Here is a 24,322-nt window from a genome sequence, read left to right as displayed (position 1 = left end):
TCACCACCACAGAAAATGTACAATAGAATTCATCTGACTAGGTTCTTGTATAGAACAGAAACTCAAACGTTGAATGTGCAAATTACTTGAACTAGTAGGTGATTATGGACAATTTCAATAGTCATTCTTATGAATGCAGTAATCAGCTTCCTTTAGGAGCTATTCTTCTAAATGATTCAGTGTCAGAGGTCATTTATTCTGGAAAGGCAGACACTAAACTGATTTTGGCTTGCAGATTTGTTAGTGTGAGGAAAAGGTTTTCCATGCTGAGGGTTCAGACACTGACAGCCAGTATTTCCAGGTAAGAGAGATTCTGCCATGGTTATCTGTACTAGGTTATTTCTAAGACCACTTAATTAGAAATCAAATGATCAGAGTATAAGCTCTTATTCCATTGTTAAGTAACTAATGCAATAAGTTAGTTAACTTCTTTGAGTTATGGTGTGTGAAATAGAAATGATGATCATTTTTGAGACTCATATATATGGAGAGCTTGTGAATCCTATAAAATGAGACATGTTAAATATTTGGAAATTGAGACTCTCCATTAAAAATGGCATCAAGACATCCAGCTGGATAAATGACAATAATGCCTTTTTTCTTGTTTGCATTCTTGCTCCCTGTGTGAACTTTCAGATTTGGCACAGTATATATCCAGCCACAGTCCTTGGGCTTCCTGCCCAGTAATCTTATTGGCTACATAAACTCAGTTTTCCAACATGAGAAAGTAGTAGGAAAGTTCTAGAAGCTGGGATTGGGGCCTTGTGGGTTAGAAATAAAAAACGAGTTCTTGACAATCAAAATGCAATGTTTTCAAAAGTAGAATGGACATTATACAATTCAGGTGGCCTTCTAGGAGGTTTTGCCCCTCACTGTAAAGCCAAGAATGACAGAAATGGAGGGCCATTATACATAATTGCTAGAGTTCATAAGTTGGGAGTTCTTTGGAATTAGGAAGGCCTGGGTTCAAGTTGTGTTTATTTTATTTCATATGTGTCTATGTTCTGTCTGTATGAATGCGCTTATTTTGTCTTAACTTAAGATCATTAAACCCCTCTTTGTCAGAATTTAATTTATGTAAAATAGAAGAAAAAGGGTCCTATACAGTGAATTCTTATGATAGTCCAAACGGAAAACTGTTTTTCCCCACACACAAATTCCCGGCCTGAATAGTAAAGTTTTCATTAAAGTGTGGGTTGTCTTTGACTTGACAGAAGGAGACTTGGTTGTTGATATTTCAAAAGAATCTTTGAATCATATAATCTCAGGATTGGGAGAATCTTTAAAGAGCATACGCTTCATTGCCTTTCAAAATGAGTTCCCAAGAGTCACAAGACTGTATGACAGTGACTAGTAGCTTATGGCTTAATTGGGGGTAGTGCTGAGGGAGATGAGATGGCAAAGGATTGAAGATTAGGCAAAGATTCTAGCTTTAAATCAATGGAGCCACTTGTATCTGTATACATTTTTAAAAAAGAGATAAACAATTTGTTTGCTAAAACAAGTTTATGAATTCATAGATAAAAGATATCTAAAGCTTTCCTAATCGATTATAGTTAAATTACAAGACTTGTTTAAATTTCGGATGGCCTAGCAAGGAAGTTTGCTCCTATTCCAAGAGAAGTAAGATAATCATTTGGTAACTCTTACTATGATATAACCTTTCTTCCCACTGTGATTTCTAAAGTACTATAAAGAATGTTAAAGTGTTCCTTGATGTAGAGTTTAAAAATCATCAAGTTAGTCCAAAATACTCTTGATACATAGAAATAAACAGTCCCAGAATGGTAAAGGATCAAAAATGGGTTTTGAGCAGAGCTAAGATTAGAAACTAAGTATTCTAACTTCCAACTTTCTTTCTACCGTATCATAAAAATTCCTGTGGGATAACTCAGGCTTAATGCTACCTCTGGTGCGAACTTCCATGTTTACACACAGAAGAACATCTTGCGGTTTATGTAGCTGTAACTATAAGATATGTGATTTGGGCTTAAATGACAAATTATGATTACTGTGTTTCTGTATAGTCACGTGGGGTACTAGTATATTGTTTTTTCTCATGCTTTCAGAGTCTCAACTTCCTCAGCATTGACAGTCAAAAATTTTTATATGAAAATCACTTCTCCACAGTGTGGCATTGAGGACTGCATATGGTAACAAGTACCTGACTCAAAGAACCATTCAATAATTATCATGTCCCTTATCCGAGATCACCATTCTCCTTTTCCTTACCAGGCAAGGCCTTGGCCCACTTGACCACATGTACAAGCTGTCTCTCGCCAAGCTCGTTGAGACTAGATAACAAGGCAGCAAAGGAATCAGGCTGGTTGTTGTCATGTCCGGCACACACCACTCCTGGCTCAATGGCTTCCAGCACATTAAGAAAGATAGGTTGACATTCATAGCCTTCAATGTGTGATACAGTCATCTTCTGGGATGGGTCCTCAGTGGGGCTACTAGCATTGGAGTTTTCTCCTTCTTCCTGGAGTTTGAGATTTCCAAGTTTCTTCAGCTTACGAGCTATTGAGAAGTAAAAGAAACTTGAATTTATTATCAGTGGCCAAAAATACACATAATACTTACCCTGTTAGGAAAAGTAAGAGAGCTAAAATAATGATGATAGTAATGTTATTAATAATAATATCTTCTTTATTTCTGGTCATAGAATACCAGCTTCTTAAAGACAAGTGTTTATTAACATTGGTTGAATGAGATAGTTATCATCCCTGCTAAACCCAAAACTTTCATATGTTGCTTTCCCCTTTGATCCTCGTTCCAGACCACTCTAGTATATCCTTGAATCAGCTCTGCCTGAATGCACACTTCAGTATTGATACCTGGGACATTCTTCCAATTGATTCCTTTACAGAAACATTCATGACTGATTTCTTTATTCATCTATTATCCACACTTCCATTGGCAAATATTTGTTATTGGGTAGCATAAAGAACATAGGTTATGCTCCAGTTTTTTAGAAGAGAAGTAAATACTGATAATTCTGGAAAGTGCCAGAACAGTAGAGACTACAATAGAGGCACCATGAAGAGGGGAGACACCTTTTTATATGGTGAACTTAGGTAATACTTCACCTCAAAGATGGCATTTGACCTAGAGCTTAAACATTGATAAGAAATTTCACCAGGTAGAAATGGGTAGAAAGGACATAAAGAAATGGGAAAAACCAGAAATCAGTGTTTATATTGCTATATAGTTTATATTGCTTATATGGAAAGAATGGCTATCTACAGTGCTATAAAATGTGACCCGGTTTTTAATGTATACTATAATAAGAAGTTCAGGCTTTGTCTTACAGGCAATAAGCAAATAATGAACATTGTAACCAAGACAACAATTAGTGTCTATATATATATATATATGATGTCCTGACTTCTAGGTTTTAGGCAAATACTGAATGCTGTAAACAAGAGTGTCATGCAAATACATCTGTGTTAACAAAAGTGACTAAAAAGACCTGTTGACTGAAGATCTGGACTTCCCTACATGGGTGCTAAAGGGGTACTAAAAAGTATATCAGCTTGGAAATTAGGTCCCTTTTCTCTATATACACATTTTTTTCAGCACTGGGAATTGAACATAATCCAAGCTTAGTAAATACTCATCACTGAACCAATATTTTAAGTCCCCATTTTTACTTTACTTTTGTGGCAAGAATTTAACAAAATTAATCAGCTTTGCATTGAACTCACTCTGTAACCTGGACAGGACTTGGATTTATAATTCTTCCATCTCAGCTCCCCAGTGTATCTGGAAATACAGGTCTTTGCTACCAGGCTTAGCTCTCTCTCACAGGCAAAAGTATTTAAGATTCTCTGAGGATAGAAAATTTGCCACATGCTCATGCCATTGTAGGGGTTCAGAGACTAGGTTGACAGCAGTCAAGAATTTAAGTATGAAATGAAAATGAAGTTTAGAAAACCTTCTGAAAATCTTTTCTATTTTCAGACTCCTAAGCCATCCCACCTTGGGAATAGTGAGCAGGAAATTTTGGTGTTCTATTTCCTACCACACATCATCAGGTGCCTCAGATATTGTCTGAATGATATTCATTGTTGATCATGTACTATAGCACATATTGATTTTTTTCTTTAGAGAAGTGAGGAAAAGTATGGTAAAGGGTTAGAAGCTGTAATAGGATTTTAAAAAAAGATCCCTAACTTTATCATCTGTCCATAAAATGAAAATCATATTAGAAGACAGCCGTTAGAATACTAGATACAATAATATTCTTTGATGATCACAGTAACAGTACCCCAAACTCATTCATTAACACTCCTTCCTAGTTGGTGGGATTGCAAGCTGGTATAACCACTGTGGAAATCAGTCTGGTGGTTCTTCAGAAAATTGGGTATAGTACTAACTGAGCTCCCAGCTATACCACTCCTGGGAATATACCCAAAAGATCCTCCAACATATCACAAGGACACATGCTCCACTATGTTCATAGCAGCCTTATTTATAATAGCCAGGAGCTGGAAAGAACCCAGATGCCCTTCAACAGAGGAATGGATTCAGAAAATGTGGTTCATTTCCACAATGGAGTACTACTCAGCTATTAAAAACAATGACTTCATGAAATTCTTAGGCAAATGGGTGGAACTGGAAAATATCATTCTGATACAGGATAAGCACTCACTGATAAGTGGATATTAGCTCAAAAGCTTAGAATACCCAAGATATAATTTACAAACCACATGAAGCTCAAGAAGCTGGAAGACCAAAGTGTGGATGCTCCAGTCCTTCTTAGAAGGGGGAACAAAATACTCACGGGAGGGAAAATGGAGACAAAGTGTGGAGCAGAGACTGAGGAAAGGCCATCCAGAGACTGCCCCACCTGGGGATCCAGCCCATATACATACAACCACCAAACCCAGATATTATTTCGGGTGCCAAGAAGTGCATGCTGATGGGAGCCTGATATAAGCTGGCTCCTGAGAGGCTCTGCCAGAGCCTGACAAATACAGAGGCAGATGCTCAGAGTCATCCATTGGACTGAACACAGGTTCCCCAATGGAGGAGTTAGAGAAAAGACTGAAAGCTGAAGGGGTATATAACCCCATAAAAGAACAACAATATCAACCAACCAGACCCCCCCACCCGGAGGTCCCTGGGACTAAACCACCATCCTAAGAGTACACAGGGATAGACCTGTGGTCCCAGCTGCATATGTAGCAGGTGATGGCCTTGTTGGGCATCAATGGGAGGAGATGCCCTTTGTCCTGTCAAGGCTCAATGCCTCAATGCCCCAGTGTAGGGGAATGTCAGGATGGGGAGGTGGGAGGTAGTGGGTAGGTGGTTGGGTGAGCACCCTCATAGAAGTAGGGGGAGAAGGGATGCAATAGAGGGTGGTGGGGAAACCAGGAAAGGGGATAACATTTGAAAAGTAAGTAAAAATATCCAATAAAAGAAAAAAATATTATTAAACTTAAAAAATTGTCTTCCAAATATGCTCATAGAACACACACACACACACACACACACACACACACACACACACACACACACACACTTTAAAAGTCCTCTGGCATTCCAATGGTTACTTTGTTCTGTTTTCCCAAGCACTTATATTGATAAGTTTAAATAATTGAAAAGGTCATAACTCTGAGATCTATCATAAGCTGATGCACCGAGAGTAGACCATAAACTGTATTTTCTCTAATCTTTTAAAATAATAATTAAATATGTAAAGAAAGACATAAAATAAAGAGAAGCTGATCCCTGAAAGCAAGCATATAAATGTTATTATAAAAAATTACTATATATCTGCTTCTGGCTCCATAGAAAAATGACATATCCAGAACAGACTTTAAGCCTTAATTAGAAAAGTAAGATCTTTACTGTAAACTCTATCATACTCTTACTAAGTAAATCAACGTAATAGTAAATTACATGATTGTATTGATACCTAGGACAGAGAGAAGCATTGAGAAGAAAAGAGGGAAAATAATAAGGATGCCTTGGAACCCAATCCTGACTGCAAGATGACCTTTTCCAACCATCATTTCTATAGGATTTAGGCACAGCTAGTAATAAATAGATATGTACATCCACTGCTAACTTTCACCTCCCATTAAAGGCATTACGCTTGGGGTTTGGTATGAACCCAGCCTATCTCCTTTCAAAGTGAGTGGCTGGCATTCATCTTTTGCTACTTTGTGAATCCAAAGTGATAATGCCTCCAGAATGACCCTGTTGCAGTTTCCGGTCAGACTTCATCCTTATTGCTGGTATTTTCTAGTCTTAAACATAGGAAAAATAACCCTAATAATCGGAACCTCCTTTAGCTAGAAAATCCACATTCTCTGTTTTTTGTCATGTGGCTTTTCCACCAAGTCTGAATCCCTAAAGTATAGTCATTTGACTATAATCTTTATTTCTGACAATGGACTTTCACATCTGAAAATAGAGAATTAACAGGCTGTGAAAATACTCAGTTCCCTGCCTAAACAGAAACATATTTGGGGTACGGTAGTGGTATATAGATTCGCAGCTTGGCAAAAAGGAAAAGTCCTTAGAGTCACAAGAGTCCAAGGTTCACAGAATCAAATATATTCAAAAGTTACCCAGGAAGTGCAGTGTGTAGGTATGTGTATACAATAATGGTAGGCATTCTTCCTGGCAAACTGAAATGGAATGTCTTAGTGTCATCTCAACTCTAGAAGACCATGCAGGACATTAAATCTCATGAAACACATATATTCTAAGTTGAGTTCAAACCTTAGATATAACTTTGAGAATTCTTCTATTAGTCCAAATTTTCAAGTCAAAGAGGCAGAAGTTGAATCTCGTGAGGGTGAAACAATCTAGTGGCAGAGCTAGGATTAGAACCAGGGCTCTTATTCGTAATTTTAAATCCCTTATGACTCATTGCTCTCTTTTACTAATTTAATCCTGCTCTCTTTCAGTATGCCCCTCTCTGAGCACCTTCCCAGGCTTGCAGTATTTTATATAGCCACTATCTCCATATGACTCTTGAAAATAAGATAAAAAAATAAAAATTCAATGATTATCACTTGACCTATTTCCAGTGTTTAAAACCACATGTAGCAAGTGACTGATAACAGAAAAGCAGAAATATAGGACATTTCCATTATCTCAGAGAGTCTGTTGAGTAGGACTGTGAATGTTGACTGATTTCTGGGCCAGATGTCTTATTTGCCATACTATACTAAAGCTATTGATAAAATCCAAAATGAATTATACAAACATGAATCTAGTGGATTTTAGTCAAAAGGCATAGGGACAAAGAGTGGTTGGTGTACAATCGACGAGATTTAGTCTGTGTGACCTGTGAGATTTCAGTGAGGTGACGACTTATGGGCCTAAACAGATTCATATATGCATAGACACTATGGGGAAGGTCCATTGAGACAAAATTATTCCCATTTCTTTTAATTGTGCCAATCAGAATTTGCCTGTCTTTTTTTGTCTTCTACAGTTATAAGGCATCTGCTTGAGGGAGAGATTCTGAATTCCCATTTGTCCTCGGGGCCTCAGTAATATGCTGTCTGGGTGACCATAGTGGTTCAAGCCGCACCAGGTGTTCTGAGCTATCTGCCTGAAGAGCGTGACTGTACTAAACATAATTGAAATCGAATTCCATTCATTCTGTAGGGATCCTCTGTTCTCTCTCTGCAGCAGAGGCCAGCATGTTGCTAGACGACTTGGACTCCTAGACAATGAAGCTTGCTAGTCTCAGCTGTTACTCAGTGCCCAAGGCCTTGTTTTCTTCCATGAAGGCCACCCCCATGCTCCTCCCTTCCCCTGCACCTGAGCCCCAGAGTAAAAAACAATTCTCTATATGAGGTACATACCAACTAACCACCATGTCAAGGCAGAGACTTACTTAAACTGAATGGCAAAACCGAGGGGGGGGGCAGTAAAAGTGGGTAGTTCTAATAGAATATGAGCTACTCTACATCTTGTAACTGCTTTTATATTTAGGTTAGAGTAGTGGAAAGAAAGGGCCCTCACAGGGTACGACCTTGTTGCCATCTGATGTTCAGGGTCCTGGAAAGCTTGTACGCTGGTATTAGCCTGGGGACAGTGTGTTTCTGTGGAGACTACCTCCACAGCACAAAGCGAGCTTTTAAAAAGCAGGCTTTGTGGTGTGTTTCGAAGGAGGTCTACATGTGCTTTGTAACTTCTATAGCTTCAATGACTTTTTTTGGGATGTTTCCAGATTAATTGTTTTGTTTTCTAGGGTTATATACCTTGTCACTCATAGGCAGGAGAGAGAGGTATAGGTGATGTTTCTATAGTCTTTGAAACTTTAAATTATTATGCCCAAGGTTGAGGATGTCTCTGTTCCCTTGATTTCATCATAGAATTTGGAGTATCAAAGAATTACCTTCTCTGAGAGACTAATTTTTAGGATATCATCTATGATTCTGAGTCCCACAAATAAATGCATCTTCTTTCAGTTATGCAGTCTAGTAACAAACGGGTTGTTGTTATGAAGATACTGAGAAAATGATATTAAAGCTCCAACTCAGTTGAATGCTAAGGGCTTGACTGAATCAGGTAAGCTCTTAAAATACTGAGCTCTTTGCATTAAGACCATGATCATTTGAAGGAATCAACAAAAAGACAAATTCCACTCCCGAAGAAATGTAACTCTCTCTCCCAAAGTAGCCATCAACTACCAGTAGTTCCTCAGGTAGCCTTAGTGTCTAGGTACCCCTTCGTGCTCCATGCTGTATATTTCATCTGGCTGGATCTTGCACAGGTCTTGTATAGCTGCTGCGAGTTGATGTATGCAGTAGATATTTCATGTCCACCATACAACATTTTGCACAACGCTCCTCCTCATCTTCCACCTTTCATTCTTTCTGCTTCTTCTTCCAGGATGTTTCCTGAGCCGTGGTAGGATGGGCTAGTGAATGGGAGTAAATAAATGCCATTCTGAACTGACAGAATTCTCCACATGACTTTTGGCCTGTCATATCGGTCATCATTCCATTTACTAGAATTAGGATAGTAGATCTTTTTATGTGACTTAAGATCAGAGGAGTACTAGATTATGAGCCAAGACAGCTTTCTCCACTCATAGGGATTTTTTCCTCATTCATGAAGAAAGTGAACTATTTAAAAACTCTCATGTTTTACACACATAGAGAAAATTCTCAGGAATAAAATATTGTTTTTGAAAATAAAGCTTTTGGAGCTAGAGTGTCTCATTAGTAGCCATGAGTCTATTTTCGTGAGACCCAGGGCAAGATGAAGTCTCTCTATGCCTTAGTTAACTCATGTGTAAGATAGAGAGAATAGTATCTAAATCATCAGAGTGTTTGAAGGAATAGAGACACCATAGTGGTATCTCAGGTTAACAAACACATTTTTCACCACTGAGGAGACTCACATATGGTGAGATGTCCTCTGAGTTCCAGGACAAAAAAGAAAAAAATGACACTGGAATTTTAAAATGTTATTAAAATATCAAAGTCTTAGTGGTAATATCAGAGTCTTATGGCATGTATGGTCAGGAACAAATCCCTTGCTTTCTCTTATACTTTTCTAATCTCCTTGGTGAAAATACACTCCGATCCCTCTATAGGACTACTTTTAGGAGGAAATGACGGAAGCCTCATGAGACCTGTCTGGATTCTATGAAAATGCAGTTGACAGGTGATAGCTTTTCTCAAGAGTGGACGTCTGGCAAGAAACACTTGGAGGAGATCCTTCTAGTGGCAAATTATGAGCAGTATCATTTTTCATTTTGGGTGAAAGATTGAAGGGCAGACTGACAGCTTTCTGAATCATTGTACACAGCAAGACCAGACTCACATGGTTGTGATTTTACAAAGGGTGGGGAGGGGGAAGAGTGTATATTGCTTAGCACAGAGTAAATTAGGTACACCAATAGATGATGGCTCTCACTCTTACTGAGCAGCACAATACTCCATGTCCTAAACTGGTGAATGTTCTGGAAAAAAGTGTCTTCTTTCTGAAATTTACAATTTCCACTGTGACTAAAATCTAACAGGAAAAAAAAATGAGAGTTCAAAGGATTACTAGCTATCACTTTAGTACACCAGTAGAGCTCTTAGGAGCCTGTGAATGTCTTCAAAAGTCTCTGTGGAAAAGGCAAGGTGAACTTTAATATGTGACCTCACCACCTCCTTTCAAATCAGAGCAGCAGTAATATAGTTTGCATTTAGGTGGATAAAATTTCAGATTTTATTTGAAGAAAAGATTCCAGTTTCAGAAAAAGTGTTTGGAGAATTTAGATGTTGTCTCTGTTTTCTCCCACCTTCTTTTATAGATGGGGATACCAAAGGGCACAGGGAAATCTTACCAAAACACATAGTTAGTGGCAGAACAAAAGACAGACTCGGGTGTCTTCTCGCTGCGTTAGGTATGTTTGCCTTTCTGTCAGCTCCACCAGCATGTTATTAGTAAGAAGGGTTAGAAGCAGGAATGGGAATTGGATTGGGAAAAATTGAGACAGGGATAGCAGGTAAGAGAACAAAGCCAGTCCTTGGCAACCATGAAGTGAGAACTTATCAGGAGAATGAGACCAAATGGGATTAATAAATGTATGACAAATACCCTTTCAGGCAAGAAGGCTCCTCGATCCCCACCCCTGCCTGGTGCTGACTCTCATTCTCCTTCTAGTCCCAGTTCTTGGTCAGGAGAATAGCCAGGGGAAAGAATATCAAATTTTATCTTTCAAGGTTTATGTGGGACTATTTAGTCTAATGGTTCTTAGTTTGTGGAGGAGTAAACATAATTAATAATAGAATGATATGCAATGCTGCACACCCTTGCCAAAGCACAGAAACTATTTCCAACTCTCCCTTCTCTGACTTACTGAGCCAGAGGAAAGGGGTTCACTGTCCAGATGCCATCCTGAGTGAGGAGCACAGGGTCATTACCCCAAACCTGCTCCTGAGAACTTGTAGAGCCTGGAAATGGTTTTGCATACCAGGCTTTTCCACTGGAAAAAGTAACTACATGAATTTAGAGCATACATGCTTTTACAATTACATTTAAACTGACATTAAAAACAAATGCGAAACAGTCCATGCTGAACAGGTCAGTATGACCTGGAAAGCAAATGAGAGGGTTTTTTTCCTTAAAAAAAAAGAAGAAAGAAAGAGAAGTGAAAAAAAAAGGGGGGGAAGCACCAATGTTAATAACACTAATTTTGTCAGTCTGTTGTAAATAAAAACAAAACAAAACAAAAACAAAACAAAAAAAACCATTGGTATATTAATGGTTTTTTAGGAAAATTTCACTATCAGAAATAGTATTCAAGAATAGCAAGCAGTTAAAAAGCGAACCACGTTTGCCTTTCAATCCACATTAAAGAAGTTCTCATTGGTCAGATTTAAATTTTGTATGGAGGAGGAGGAAACATACCTCCCAAAGTCCTTCCTTCTTTTTGTATACCCCAGAATATGGTTAAGCAAAGGAAAAGAGAAAGAGTGTATGCATATATGGGGAGCTGTGGGATGTGTGTGTGTGTGTGTGTGTGTGTGTGTGTGTGTGTGTGTGTGTGTGTGTGTGTGTGGTGACTGGGAAAGGACAGGACAGAAAAGCTGGAGTCCAAATCAAGGACGGAGAGCATTTTACTTTCATGTTTTGTCTGCTGCTCAGGCCTCATGTACTGTGCCTCCAACAGGAGGGAATGATTATCCAGATGGAGGTTGTTGCAAGACAACAAAGCACAGGGAATACTAAGTGTCTTATCGATACAATGTTTGCAGTGTCTGAGGAAGTCTCACAGCTGATCTGATCAGATAGAGGGAAAAGTTTTCAGTGAGGGAGCAGTGGGGAGTGGAGGAAGTTCTCAGGTGCTAAGAGAGAATACCAAACCCACTTCCTTCACTAGCCCAGCCTTGGAGGGAAACAAAGGAAGCATGCATTGCACCTCAGATTTGCCTTCCACCTTATGGTAAGTTCTAGTTGTGTGGGCTGCTACAAACAAGTCACCCCTTGAGGAGAGAAGAGGGAGGACTATTTGACTCTTTTTTAACTCCAGTGTTTTAAGAGAGGGCTGGCTGGTGTTTTTCTAAGAGAAGCAAAATTTGATCCTTCTTCCCTGTCTGTGGATAAGCAACTTCCTCAGTTCTTTCACAAAGCTTAGGGTTGACAGTTAGCCTTTGGCAGAAATTCAGAACAGTCTTTTTACTGTCTGGTCATTTTGAGATAGATGTAATTACTAAACAGAATTTTCTAATATGAAAAGTGGTTTGTGATTAAAGTAGTGGCTTAAGATGGCTTTGCCCCCTATGTTCAAGAATCAGATGCCCAAGTCAGTTCTTCTGAGATAGAAAGCATCGGGTACAAGTGGAGAGAGGGGCGGTCACCATTTTGGAAAAGGAGTTTCCATGCCTTCCAAGTTTTCTTACCTTGTAAGAAGAAGGTGAGATGAAGAAATTGACAATTGCTATTTGGGGATTAATTTTTCTTTTCTACCTTAATGACTTCAGTATGAGTATGTGTTCATGTACTTCCCTGTAAATTCTAGATTAGAAATAATTTTTCAGAGTAGAGAATATGAGGGGGCAAAGAAACAGGATGGTAAAATGTAATGCTTTTGTAACAACCACTAAAAGATCAACAACAATTCTTTCATGATGGTATTTTGAATTGTTTGCATCAGCTAAAATGTTGCATAAAAATCTCTCTATCCTTACTCGGTCTGGCAATTAAATCATTTACAAATGAATATCTTTGTGCCTTATAGTTCAATAGTCAAAGCTTCCATGCCTTATTGCCTGTCAAGGAGAAAGAACCCTCAATTTCTTTTGGTTTCAGAGTTGCCAACATGACACTTCACTGTGCTGGCTTGGGCTGCTTGAGTTCTCTATTTCTTAATTTCAAACGCAAGTCCAAATTTTCTGATAGTGATTGGTACTTACATAATTTTAGTTTCTGACTGTTAGAAGCTTGAAATGTCCCTTATCAATTTACTCCCATTTCGGCCTCAGAAGCCTTCATTCAACAGGATGGCAAGCCAGTAGGTAAAGAAGGAATTGGCACTCCTGGGTTTATATTTGGTGCCAATTAGTTGGCCTAAGTAACATGGAATCTGATGACAAAAGAGGTCATCCAGGCAGTAATTATATTTCCAGTTTGCTATTTAGTCATAAATTGTCATGGAAATATTATCAAAAACTTCATATGGATGCTTTATTTCTTCCTCAGTGAACACATATTTCTTTCCCTAGTTCTTCTAAGCAGCATGGTCTCAAAAGATGTTCAAATGTCTCTAAAAGGTTACCCTACCCAGGTAAATTATCTGCGTTCAGTACAATAAGGAATATATTTCTCAATTTACAACCAGAAATAGGAAAAGTTCAAATGATCAGATAACAGGCTGGAGAGATGGCTCAGTGGTTAATAGCACTGGTTGCTATTCTAGATGACCCAAGAGGTCAATTCTCAGCACCCATATGGTAGCTCACAACTGTCTGTAACTCAGTCCCAGGGGCATCTGATGCCCTCACACCAATGCCCATAAGATAAAATCAAATAGGTAGTTAAATTTAAAATATATATATATATATATATAAAAGTTTTTTCTTGGAACACTATGTTTGGGAACTATATGGTTCTATATGTTGTATGTTGTGTGTTTTCTTTTTTGTTCAATATGTTAGAAAATACAGCATTATCTTTTCTCTTTCAAGATCAAATATGGGCTTTTGGATCTCTCATAGCAAAAGTAAATACCAGTAAAATCTTTCTAAGGCTAGCACATTTTAAGAATTCAAATATTTTAAGGAGGTGGTTTACAAACAAGATTCAAGTATTAGATATGGAGTATCATCAATTTTGATGATTAGAAAAATATTACTTACCTCTAAGCATAGTTCTCTAAAAGCAAGTACTCAGAAACAGAGCACATCTATGTACTTTTGCAGATAACTGTTTTAGAGATAACAGAGAAAATATATGTCTCTTCCAACACAAGTTCCCTTGAAAAGAACCCCTGGAAGCAAACTTTCTTCCTTTTGAAGTGTGTGTGTGTGTGTGTGTGTGTGTGTGTGTGTACAACTAGAAGATGGTGGCCATGTGTAGAAGGCTTCACGTGTTGACTAAAAGGTAAATCAGAAACCAAAGGATCAAAGAGCAAGAATTAAAAGCCATTTTCAAAGGGACAGAAAGAAAAGTCTGTACTGGTACTGGGAATAGAAGGATCAGTCTTCACTTAAAACCAAGTAATAAGTACAATAATTACTGTGTGCCTACTGCAGGATGGCATATTTACTTCTGCACAAATTTCATAAGAAATGGTGAAAATGGGGTTTAGAAGGCTATACAGACTTTCACAAGTTCACCAAAATAGTAAATGGGCAAAATTAGAATTTTAGACCCAGGTCTAGAAACCAAACCTATGTCTAAGTCTATCATGTTATTTCTACTATAGCTACCACAGGAATTTTGTTTGCAGAAAAGGACTTGTGCTGTACCTCACTGGTAGTTTTTGTCTAATGTATTGAGTCTTCAGGTTCAGCACAACAACTGGACAATACAACAAATACCTTAAAGTTCTAATTGCCAGCCATACATGATACATGTTGATGCTCAGACACATAGTGGAAGTTTGCTCCTCTGCACATCCTTTGGTGATGCAGAGCTCTTAAGTACTCAGGTATCTGAGAATTTTGTATAGAAGCAGAACTTCTTAGAACTGAGAGTCAACAGATGCATTCTCAATGCGGTGGCTTGAGTGAAAATAGCTCCCATATGACCATAGGGAGTGTCACTATGAGGATTTGTGCCCTTGGAGGAAGTGTGGCTTTGCTGGAGGAAGTATGTCTCTGGGGGGTGGGCTTGAAGTTCAGATTCTCAGCTATATGTACCTGCAGATTCAGATGTAGAAGTCATAGTTACCTCTCCAGCACCGTGTCTGCCTGTGTGTCATCATGTTTCCCATCATGATGATAATGGACTAAACCTCTGAACTGCAAGCTGACCTCAATTAACTGTTTTCCTCCATAAGAGTTTCTGTAGTCACAGTGTCTCTTCACAGCTATAGAGATCCTAACTACGATACCCAGGCTAAGGACAATTTAGACTAAGTCTGGAGAGTTAAGGAAAAGATGAAAAAACAAAAATGAACAAAAACCAGTCCTTGAGTTCCACATTATTATTATTATTATTATTATTATTATTATTATTATTATTATTATTATTATTTCCTTTGTGTATGCTAGGTGTATGCCCTACCACTGAACTGTATTTGTCTTGTTTTAGAAATAGAACATTTCTATGTTACCAAGGCTGGCCTAGAACTCATGATTCTCCTGTTTCAGTCCCTTGAATGCTAGGATTACAGGAACACACTATTCTATTTGTGTCTCAAATTGTTAAGTGTGCTTTATAACTCTTTGCTAAATGTAAACATTAAATACATAGAAGTCAGTCATTGAACCTTACTATCATGTTGGTGTTCTTACTGTGTACGGGGATGCTTATCAGAGAGTGTTCACCAAAACTGTTAGTGGTCACTCTCTATAATGCTGGAATATATTGCATTTCATAGAATAATGTTTCTAGCGTGCTTCTGGGACAGTATTATGTGACTATAGTTACTAGTTGTTATGGATAATACCTGTGCCTTTGTCTTCTATCCTTTGTGAGAGACAAGCATGGTATAGATATTTTCTGGCATATTTTATTGGAGTTGGTAGCCATGCATATGCTAGTGATGGACTACTCTTGTTTGTTAATGCATGCTCTACTGATTTATCCAGTAAATGAAGATATGCAGATCTAGGAAATGGATGAAATTAAGTAGGTACTTTTTTGCTCACATAATAAAGGTCTTTATTTATACCTGTTTTTTTTTTAAACAGTGTTTTCCAGAAAGCAGTGTTTTGGTAGGATGTTAAATGGTGTAATGTGAAAAGGGAGAGGTGAAATTTAGTTTGGGAATCCTCAGTTAAAGCTCAGTTTATTTTATTACAGTATTCACCAAAACCTACCACACACAGTGCAAATCTTCCTAAGGATTGTAATATGTAGGTTTCTTTTCCTCATTTGAACTTAGAAATCAGATTCTCTAAAACCTTCACTGAAATAGTTATGTAGGAGCTTTCCCTGGGAAACTGTGGTCAGGATCAAGGCAAGTGGTAGTTAGTATATCTGCAGATTTTTCATGTAAGCCAATCACCTTGGTCTAGGCCAGTTTCTTTTTGGCATGTTCAGTACTTGCAGATTTCAATCTCAAGTGGAGGTAAGTAGAGCCCAAGAACCAAGCATGGGTAGTTAGCAAAATTTGAAGTTAAAAATTTCTGTTTCACTCTGAATGGTGTGCCACTCTTCCTTTGGTAAAATGTAAGCCCTTCCTAACATAACATTTAAGCCGCCCAAAATTCTCTTAAAACACATAAACAGTTAGCAACATGACATGCGGTCATGTCTGTCTGGCAACCATAAATCTTCAACTGCCTGAAATCGGGTTCACGTTCAGTGTGGTCACAGCTTCCTTCCTTATTTTCCTATCTCTGGCCATTTTAAATCACTTGCTGTTCTTTAAAGCCTCCTCAGAGCTTTTATGTCTCTGCCTTTTTTTCAAGCTGTGCTCATGGCCTTGAATAGCCCTTCTCTTGCATCTCACTAAACTTCTCCTGAATAATTTTCTACTTATACCTTAGGAGTAATGTATAATCATAATCACCATATCTTTTATTTAACATATTTTAAAACATATTTATTTAGAGTCTGTATATGTGTATACATATATGTACATGTATATGTGCATTCATGTGCATGTATGTTTGAACCTGTCACACTGCCGACGTAGGGGTCAGAGGATAATCTGAGTAAGTTGGTTATCTTTGTGTTCCATGTAGGTTCCAGAGATCTAGTATGGGTTGTAGGCCTTGGAAGCCATTGCTTTTGCCCACTGAACAATCTCCTTTGTCCTATATGATTTTTAAGACATATATTACAGCTCTATTATCAGGATCAGCTTCCCCCATTGTCCAGCATAAAACTCTGTTACATATTTAGCACTCAAGAGATATTGAAAAATGTATTTGTAGATGAGTGCATAAATAGGTGAATTCACTTCAATGAATAAAAATATGCACAAAGAACCATGGCATAAGTTGTACTGTAGCATTACAATCATTTTCTTGCATCAAAGAGGGAGCAGTGCTGCACTTCTCTTGGAGTCTTGGAGAGGGCAACTGATGAGGTAACTTCGTAAAGACTACCTTCAACAATGGAAATTACAGTTTATGGTGGCATCAGACTATTGTCAGGAAACCCTGAGCTATCTTCCTAACTAGAGAACTCATAGACTTTGTGAAAACTTGTATACATGTTAAGGTTTTATCCTTATAGGCAAAGTTCAATGTCTTAGTAGTCCTTCTCAATTGACATTTTTGTTTATTGAGAATGCCCCATTCTGTAGTCCTAGCTGGCCTGGAACTTACTATATAGCCGAGCTAGAATTAAAGTTGTGATATACCTATCTTAGCCTCACAAATACTGGGATAATAGGCTCAAATAAATGTTGAAGTAAATGTACACTTCATTAAATCTCACATGCTTTGGGTGCCCATGGTCGTTTCCTTCCTGTGGGTGATATCTAGTACCTAAAATTCATGTACAGTCTACTGCATGACTCAGGCCATGGCAAGGGATAATTAAGTCCATGCTATTTACTATGTACTGAGAACTCAAGAGTCCCAGAACACAAAAACAAATACTATTTGTCTAGGGAAATAAGAATAAATGGGAAGTGATCAGAGGAAAGTTTCGGGAAAGAAGACGACAGGAAGGTTGCTATTTTTTCTCTGCAATTCCATTTTGGAAACTGGAAGGATTTCTTGGGATGTACAAATCAAAGTGAGAGATATCTACTCATTTATCTGAATTACATACTATGTAATAGTCACCACCAATTAAGCTGAAGGGAAGGTTCTTATCCAGACAGTTAAGTGTTTTCTTAAATGAACAAATGGGTAAGGCATTTAAATTCTTTAAGCAGTTCTTGATATAAGGTTTACAGATGCAGTTAGGTATTAATCAAGAACAAAGCAAGGCATACCTTTTTCCATAGATGGGTATTTAAGAGCCTGAAGAGTTATCTTAAGAACACCTATTGGATTCTATTATAAATCCCAATAGTGACTAAGAAGACAAGCAAGGGGTAGAAAGGTAGGCGTGGAAGCATGAAGAAATGGCTCTCTATCATTATATATCTATCTAGAGACAGTCATGCTAGAGATCATAAAGTGTTGAGACCAAACAGACATCATCTGAAGAACACCAGAATCTCCAAGAACTGAAAACATCTATCTGCTTTACCTTCCACAACTTCAATAATCTATTCATCAATTACAGTTTTGGCATATACCTGTCATAAGTGTGAATGGGGGCAGCTAGAATTTTTATGCAAATAAGTCTCTCATATTAGTACTTCTATGGGTAGGTAATTGGCAACTGAAGAAAAAGTGGATGAACTACAATCTTTTCTTTGTGGCTATTGACATCAAATCACAAAATTTTAACAACAGAAGGGTCTTTAGTTTCACAATGGAAAAATGGAGAAGGGACTTAAAGAGTATCATATTCTTAACTGTTGCTCCATGACATATTATACAATTGTAGCGTGAGTAGTACAGAAAAGGAACTAAAATTATGTGACTTCTTGAAGGTGATCAAAAAGTCTATGCTAAACCCAAATCTTCTGAAAAGCAGAAGATATTATATTGCCAATGTATTCACAATGGCCACTAGGAACCATTACTTTCTTTTATCTTTTTGCTTGAATAAAAATGTGAAATATACTGATACTCTAAGTTAACAATAAATGTTGGAAGAGGTTATGTCAGGAAGTAGGGGTGTAGTTTTAACTCCATCCATGTGCAAAGTCTAAGCGAATACACAGTTTCGTTTTTACTGACTTGGTGTTTCAACATTAACATAAAGTTTTTAGAATGACTTATATCAGATTTTAAGCATTATGCTGGTAGCACTTTGCAGAGTGAAGTAACCAGATGTTATTTTGAGTGATTCATTGCCTGTCGTTACATGTCACACATGTATTGTATGGCAAGCCAAGCTACTTAAGGAGAGTCATTGCTCAGTGTTAAGAATTGCAAACATTGGACTGAGTGGGGACCCCAATGGAGAAGTTAGGGCAAGGACTGTAGGAGCTCAAGAGATTTGCAAGTCCATAGGAAGAACAATAATATCAACCAACCAGAGCTCCCAGGGACTAAACTACCAACCAAAGAGTACATGGGGCTGGGAGGGGAGAACCCATGACTCTAGCTTGGTAAGTAGCAGAGAATTGCCTTATCTGGTATCATTGGGAGGGGAGCCCTTTGGTCCTGTGGAGGTCCTCTTGATGACCCAGGGTAGGGAATGCTTAATGGGCTGAGGCAGGAGTGGGTAGGCAGGTTGGGGAGCACCCTCATAGAGGCAGGGGGAAAGGAGGAGGGGATGGGGGCTTGTGGACAGGGAAACTGGGAAGGGGGATAACATTTAAAATGTAAATAAATAAAATAACCAATAAAAGAAGAAAAAAAGAATAGCCTGTGCCTACCTAATATTTTGATGACCTCATTGTAATAAGGCTTTACATTCATCTAGCACCTTCTCAAAGGTGTTTTTATTTACCTTTTCATGTGATCTTAACTGTAACTCTGAGGATGAAATGAAACTACAGATAATGAAAATGATACTCACAGGGGCCTGGAGTAAAAAAAAATCTAAGCTTTGATCTAGGTCAGACTTCAAAAGTATAGTCATTTATACAACATCAGTAATTCTTCTATGACTTGCCTGGACATGTATGTCTGAGGAATAATACTTGCCTAGCATGCACAGGGCTCTAAACTCAATCCCCTGTATGGCAAAAGAAAACAAAATGATCCTTGTATTTTGTGGGCATCTTTCTTCTCTTTTCCTTGAAATCTCTTAGCCTGAACATCTAGTGCCTAATGTGCTTGCTGTCTTTTATGTATCTGTCCCTCAGTGACACCTGGGAAGGAAACAGAGATCAAAACCATCCATAACAATTTAGCAATGTATTCACCAAGCTCACTCCAATATGGCCACCCCACCCACACTAAACCAATCAGAAATCTTTTTGTACCACTTTTCAGTGACTTAATTCAGAAATTTATTTCTGGGTGGTACACTGTATAGTCATGCAGATTTTTCCTCCAAAGAAGCTCACTTTAATCATGTCAGAAGACACCTTTTTTTTTTTTTTTTGTAATGGAAGATATGGGCTCTGACATGAAACTAATGCTTTAATTTGGAGTATTTTATAATTTTACTTGTATGAAAATGGGCTTATAAAGACTTGCAAATGATGACAAGACAGGGGATCCTCAATTAAGATGCCAGTGTTTACTGTGCATAATTCACAGGAGGTTAAATAATTGAGAAATGAGCGTTCAAGAGAACTTGGGTAATATTTCCAACGTTCATGCAGTAAAATTGTCTGCCAATCCTTCACTCTGTTACCTCTCCTGGATTTCTTTCTGTCCTCCCCAGAGATCTTGTGTCTTTTTTCTCACTATAGACCACAACTATACTATATCCTTAGAGTAGATCAAACAAGCAAAAACAAGATGAGATTTTGGTAAAATATTTGAATCTGATTTGGTGCAGTTGCCTGGAAAATAACTCACAGGGATTCTATCTGTGATGCCTGAGAGTACTACACATTACTTAAGATGCTCCTATTGGAACTCACAGATGTAGCTGGAACAAACTCCTTGCTATAGTATGGTCTGAAGAAAAGTACTACTGGTGTGTGGAGGGGAAGATGTAGTTATCTATAATATATATATATATATATATATATATATATATATATATATATATAGGCAGAATAGGCATTAAGTTCCTTATAGAAAGAACAATTGTTTCAAATTAGCCATGAGATAGGAGAAGAGTGGACTTGATTCCAGTCACTTGGGTTTTCCCGATTGATAATGAGTAATCAAATATAAGGTTATAGTTTTAGGCGCTCAGAAATAGATTTGTTTTTCTTTGAGTTCCATTTCTAAATCAATGTAGACTAATGAGCTTCTTTTTCTCATGAAAGATGCATCTGTTTGGAAGCAGCAGGCAGCAGAGTGGAATCTGGCACAGGGCAGATGAAGCTATGAAGAATTAGAAGCAGGGAAGTATATGTCAAGCAAGTAGTATGAGGCCATTTTGGAAGGATGACAGAGCTCATGGTAGACACAGGCTCACAGAACACAGAGCCTTATGATAGAGGGTCATCCTTGAAAGGGCTGTATCCCTTAAGAAGCTAATGTGCCACTGGGCAAAAGCTTTTGGAAGTGATCAATGGATTTGTAAAGAAAAGGAAATGATTAAAAAGCCTGCTGATTTTTGGGAGACACAGGATACAAAATTGGCTCTGTTTGGTCCCTTAGTTACAGGATCCAAAGAGAAGCAGCTTCACACTCCAGTTGGCTGTCCCCACAGTACATGCAACAGTTAGCTGAGGGATAGTCCCAGGTGTTTTGAGCCTGCCTGTGCCATGGTCATCCTGCACCTATGACCATTTTGATTACTCGCTTCTCTTATTCCGACTACTGAACAGCAACAGCGTTAATATATTACTTAAGGAGCTGAATCCAAAAAGCACAGCCTCCTTCCTCTTCCTTTATTTTCTGATCCTTCCTTCATGCTTCCTGGTCCTAGGCCAAATCCCAAGTTATGAATGCCATAGGCAAAAATAAGGAAGGGACCGTGAGAAGGTCAATCTGAGTCTATTGCATAGCTGGTACTCTTAAGAGTATTACAGAGGAGAATCGAGGTCTAATGCAATAACTATAAAGGATGAAGGTGAGCAGAAGGAGGACGAGGAGAAAAAAGGAGAAAAATATCCTACCTCCCAGAGTCATCCCTGCTTCGTAACATTTCCGGAGACGACACGATGGACAATTTTTCCTCCGAAATTTATCAATGGTGCAATCATTTCTGCTGGCGCATAGATACTTCTGTTTCCCTGGAAGAAGAAATGAAAGAATAGTAGACCTGCTGTTAATGCGACTCTGGAGCTTCTTTCTAGAGTATTTCTAGGCAGGAAGATTAACATATACTACAAATTGAGAGATAGTGGCCCCAAACAAGTTGATTATACAGAATCCGTTTTCCTAGCTATTTTAACAAGTATTAGCAATTCAGATCTTGTTAATACTTCCACTATAAGGATTATTTACTGCTTTTGGAAAAAAATATGCTTACGCTTGACTAAAAGCCAGGGGTGCCCTTGAGAAAATGGCCAATTGTGGAAATTATCACTCCGTTAGCTTGACACAGAAGAGATGTTGACTTAATCAATGTATCCTCCTACTGAAACCTGTAATCATGCACAGGTTCATAGTTAAGGTAATTAGATGCTTTTAAAAAACCAGGATATTATTTTTTTTACTTGATCTCTCTTTTTATATTGCCAATGGTGGCACTCCCAAGCCTGGAGGGTGTAAAAGTCAGCAATAAATCCTGCTCTTTGTGTGATGAATCGGGGAAGCAAAAGGAAGTCCTCTGAACTCAGTAGAAGAAGAAAAATTACCACAACCTTGTACAATTCTTGTCCTTACAGATCTGCATGGAAATCTCTCCCCTTTTTCAGGATAAGAATTACTGAAAGGAAGATTGTTCCCAAGGCCACACATAGCAAGCCTTTGATAAACACATATGGACTCACTTAACAAGTATGCAGACCATAGAGATGCACGAGTAAAAGGAGTCAACATAGAAATTGTCTGCAATACATTATCCACAGTTAATCAGCACATTTTGGATTAGGGATAAAACAAGATGGAAGAAAATAGTTGGTTAAAAGGCTTCTTTATTATTTATTCTGCTTCACAATATGGCTGATGACATTATTAGAGTTCTATATCATCATAATAATACATCTATCATATTTGATGTGTTTACAAGCTTAGTAATAATTTTTAGTGAATACATATTAAAGAATTATTATATCCCCCTTTTGATAACAAAAATAAAGGTCATTATGATGAAAACTGTTCTGCCTTCCAGCATTATGTTCAACATTTGTAGTGGCAATGTATATCCTTGTCTTTTTTCTTTTTAGATCACAAGTATGATATTAACTATAGACCTATATATGACCTTTTTGTTGTGTTATAGGGACATTTGTGTAGTTTATTAAGAGGATTTATCATGAGATAAAGTTTGCCAAATGCTGTGGATTGCTGTCTGTACACAGGTGAGGGCAGCTGAAAGATAAGGCTAGAGATTGGCAGTGGACAAAGAAGGCGAACTCAGAGTTTTAGAGAGGGGACAGAGAGAGACAGAGAGACAGAGAGGAGAGATGGAGAGGAGGAGACAAGATGCAATCTATAGGGGAGGAAGATGAACCAGAACCTTGTGGTCCTGGGAGTCATAAGTAATTGGGAATTTCTTAGATGATTAAATACTATGGAACATATCTGTTCAATCTAGGTGTGCAGCTTATGTCTACATCAATTGCGTTTTGAGGTTTTTCTGTGGGTGTTTTGTGGGTTGAGAATTTACTGTTATTAGTCTGACTGATAAATTACAAGCCTCTGGAGTTTTCTCCACCGCCCCCGTCCCCTGATCCTTTTAAAGATTGGATATTTTTTATTTACATTTCGAATGTTAGCCTCTTTCCTGGTCCCCCCCAACCCCCCTATCTCATTCCCTTCCCTATGATTCTACGAGGATGCTCCCCACCCACCCGCCCACTCCTGCCTCCCCGCCCTGGCATTCCCCTTCACTGGGGCATTGAGCCTTCACAGGAGCAAGGGCCTCTCTTCCCACTGATGCCCAACAAGGCCATCATCTGCTACATATGCAGCTGGATCCATGGGTTGCTCTGCTCCATGTGTACACTTTGGTTGGTGGTTTAGCCCTTGGGAGCTCTAGGGACTCTGGTTGGTTGGCACTGTTCTTTTTTTTTTTTTTTTTTATTAACTTGAATATTTCTTATATACATTTCGAAAGTGTTACTCCCTTTCCCGGTTTCGGGCAAACATCCCTTCCCCCTCCCCCTTCTTTATAGGTGTTCCCCTCCCCCCTCCCCCATTGCCCCCCCAACAGTCTGGTTCACTGGGGTTCAGTCTTAGCAGGACCCAGGGCTTCCCCTTCCACTGGTGCTCTTACTAGGATATTCATTGCTACCTATGAGGTCAGAGTCCAGGTCAGTCCATGTCTTATAGTCTTTAGGTAGTGGCTTAGTCCCTGGAAGCTCTGGTTGCTTGGCATTGTTGTTCATATGAGGTCTCGGCCCCTTTCAAGCTCTTCCAGTTCTTTCTCTGATTCCTTCAACAGGGTCCTATTCTCAGTTCAGTGGTTTGCTGCTGCATTG

General features: G+C 38.4%; 1 protein-coding gene across 1 annotated transcript in view; it reads right to left on the bottom strand.

Annotated features, from left to right (window-relative positions):
- The window catches only part of Ar (androgen receptor), a 165,140-nt gene that overhangs the window by 9,073 nt on the left and 131,745 nt on the right, over positions 1-24,322 (bottom strand). The window contains 2 exon segments of the mRNA XM_032889926.1: positions 2,233-2,520; positions 21,851-21,967. Coding sequence (XP_032745817.1) covers positions 2,233-2,520; positions 21,851-21,967 — 405 coding nt within the window.

Source organism: Rattus rattus, chromosome X (assembly GCF_011064425.1).
Source record: "Rattus rattus isolate New Zealand chromosome X, Rrattus_CSIRO_v1, whole genome shotgun sequence".
NCBI classification, from domain to species: Eukaryota; Metazoa; Chordata; class Mammalia; order Rodentia; family Muridae; genus Rattus; species Rattus rattus.
The sequence above is the reverse complement of the archived record's forward strand: the minus strand, read 5'-3'. Positions and strand labels throughout refer to the sequence as shown.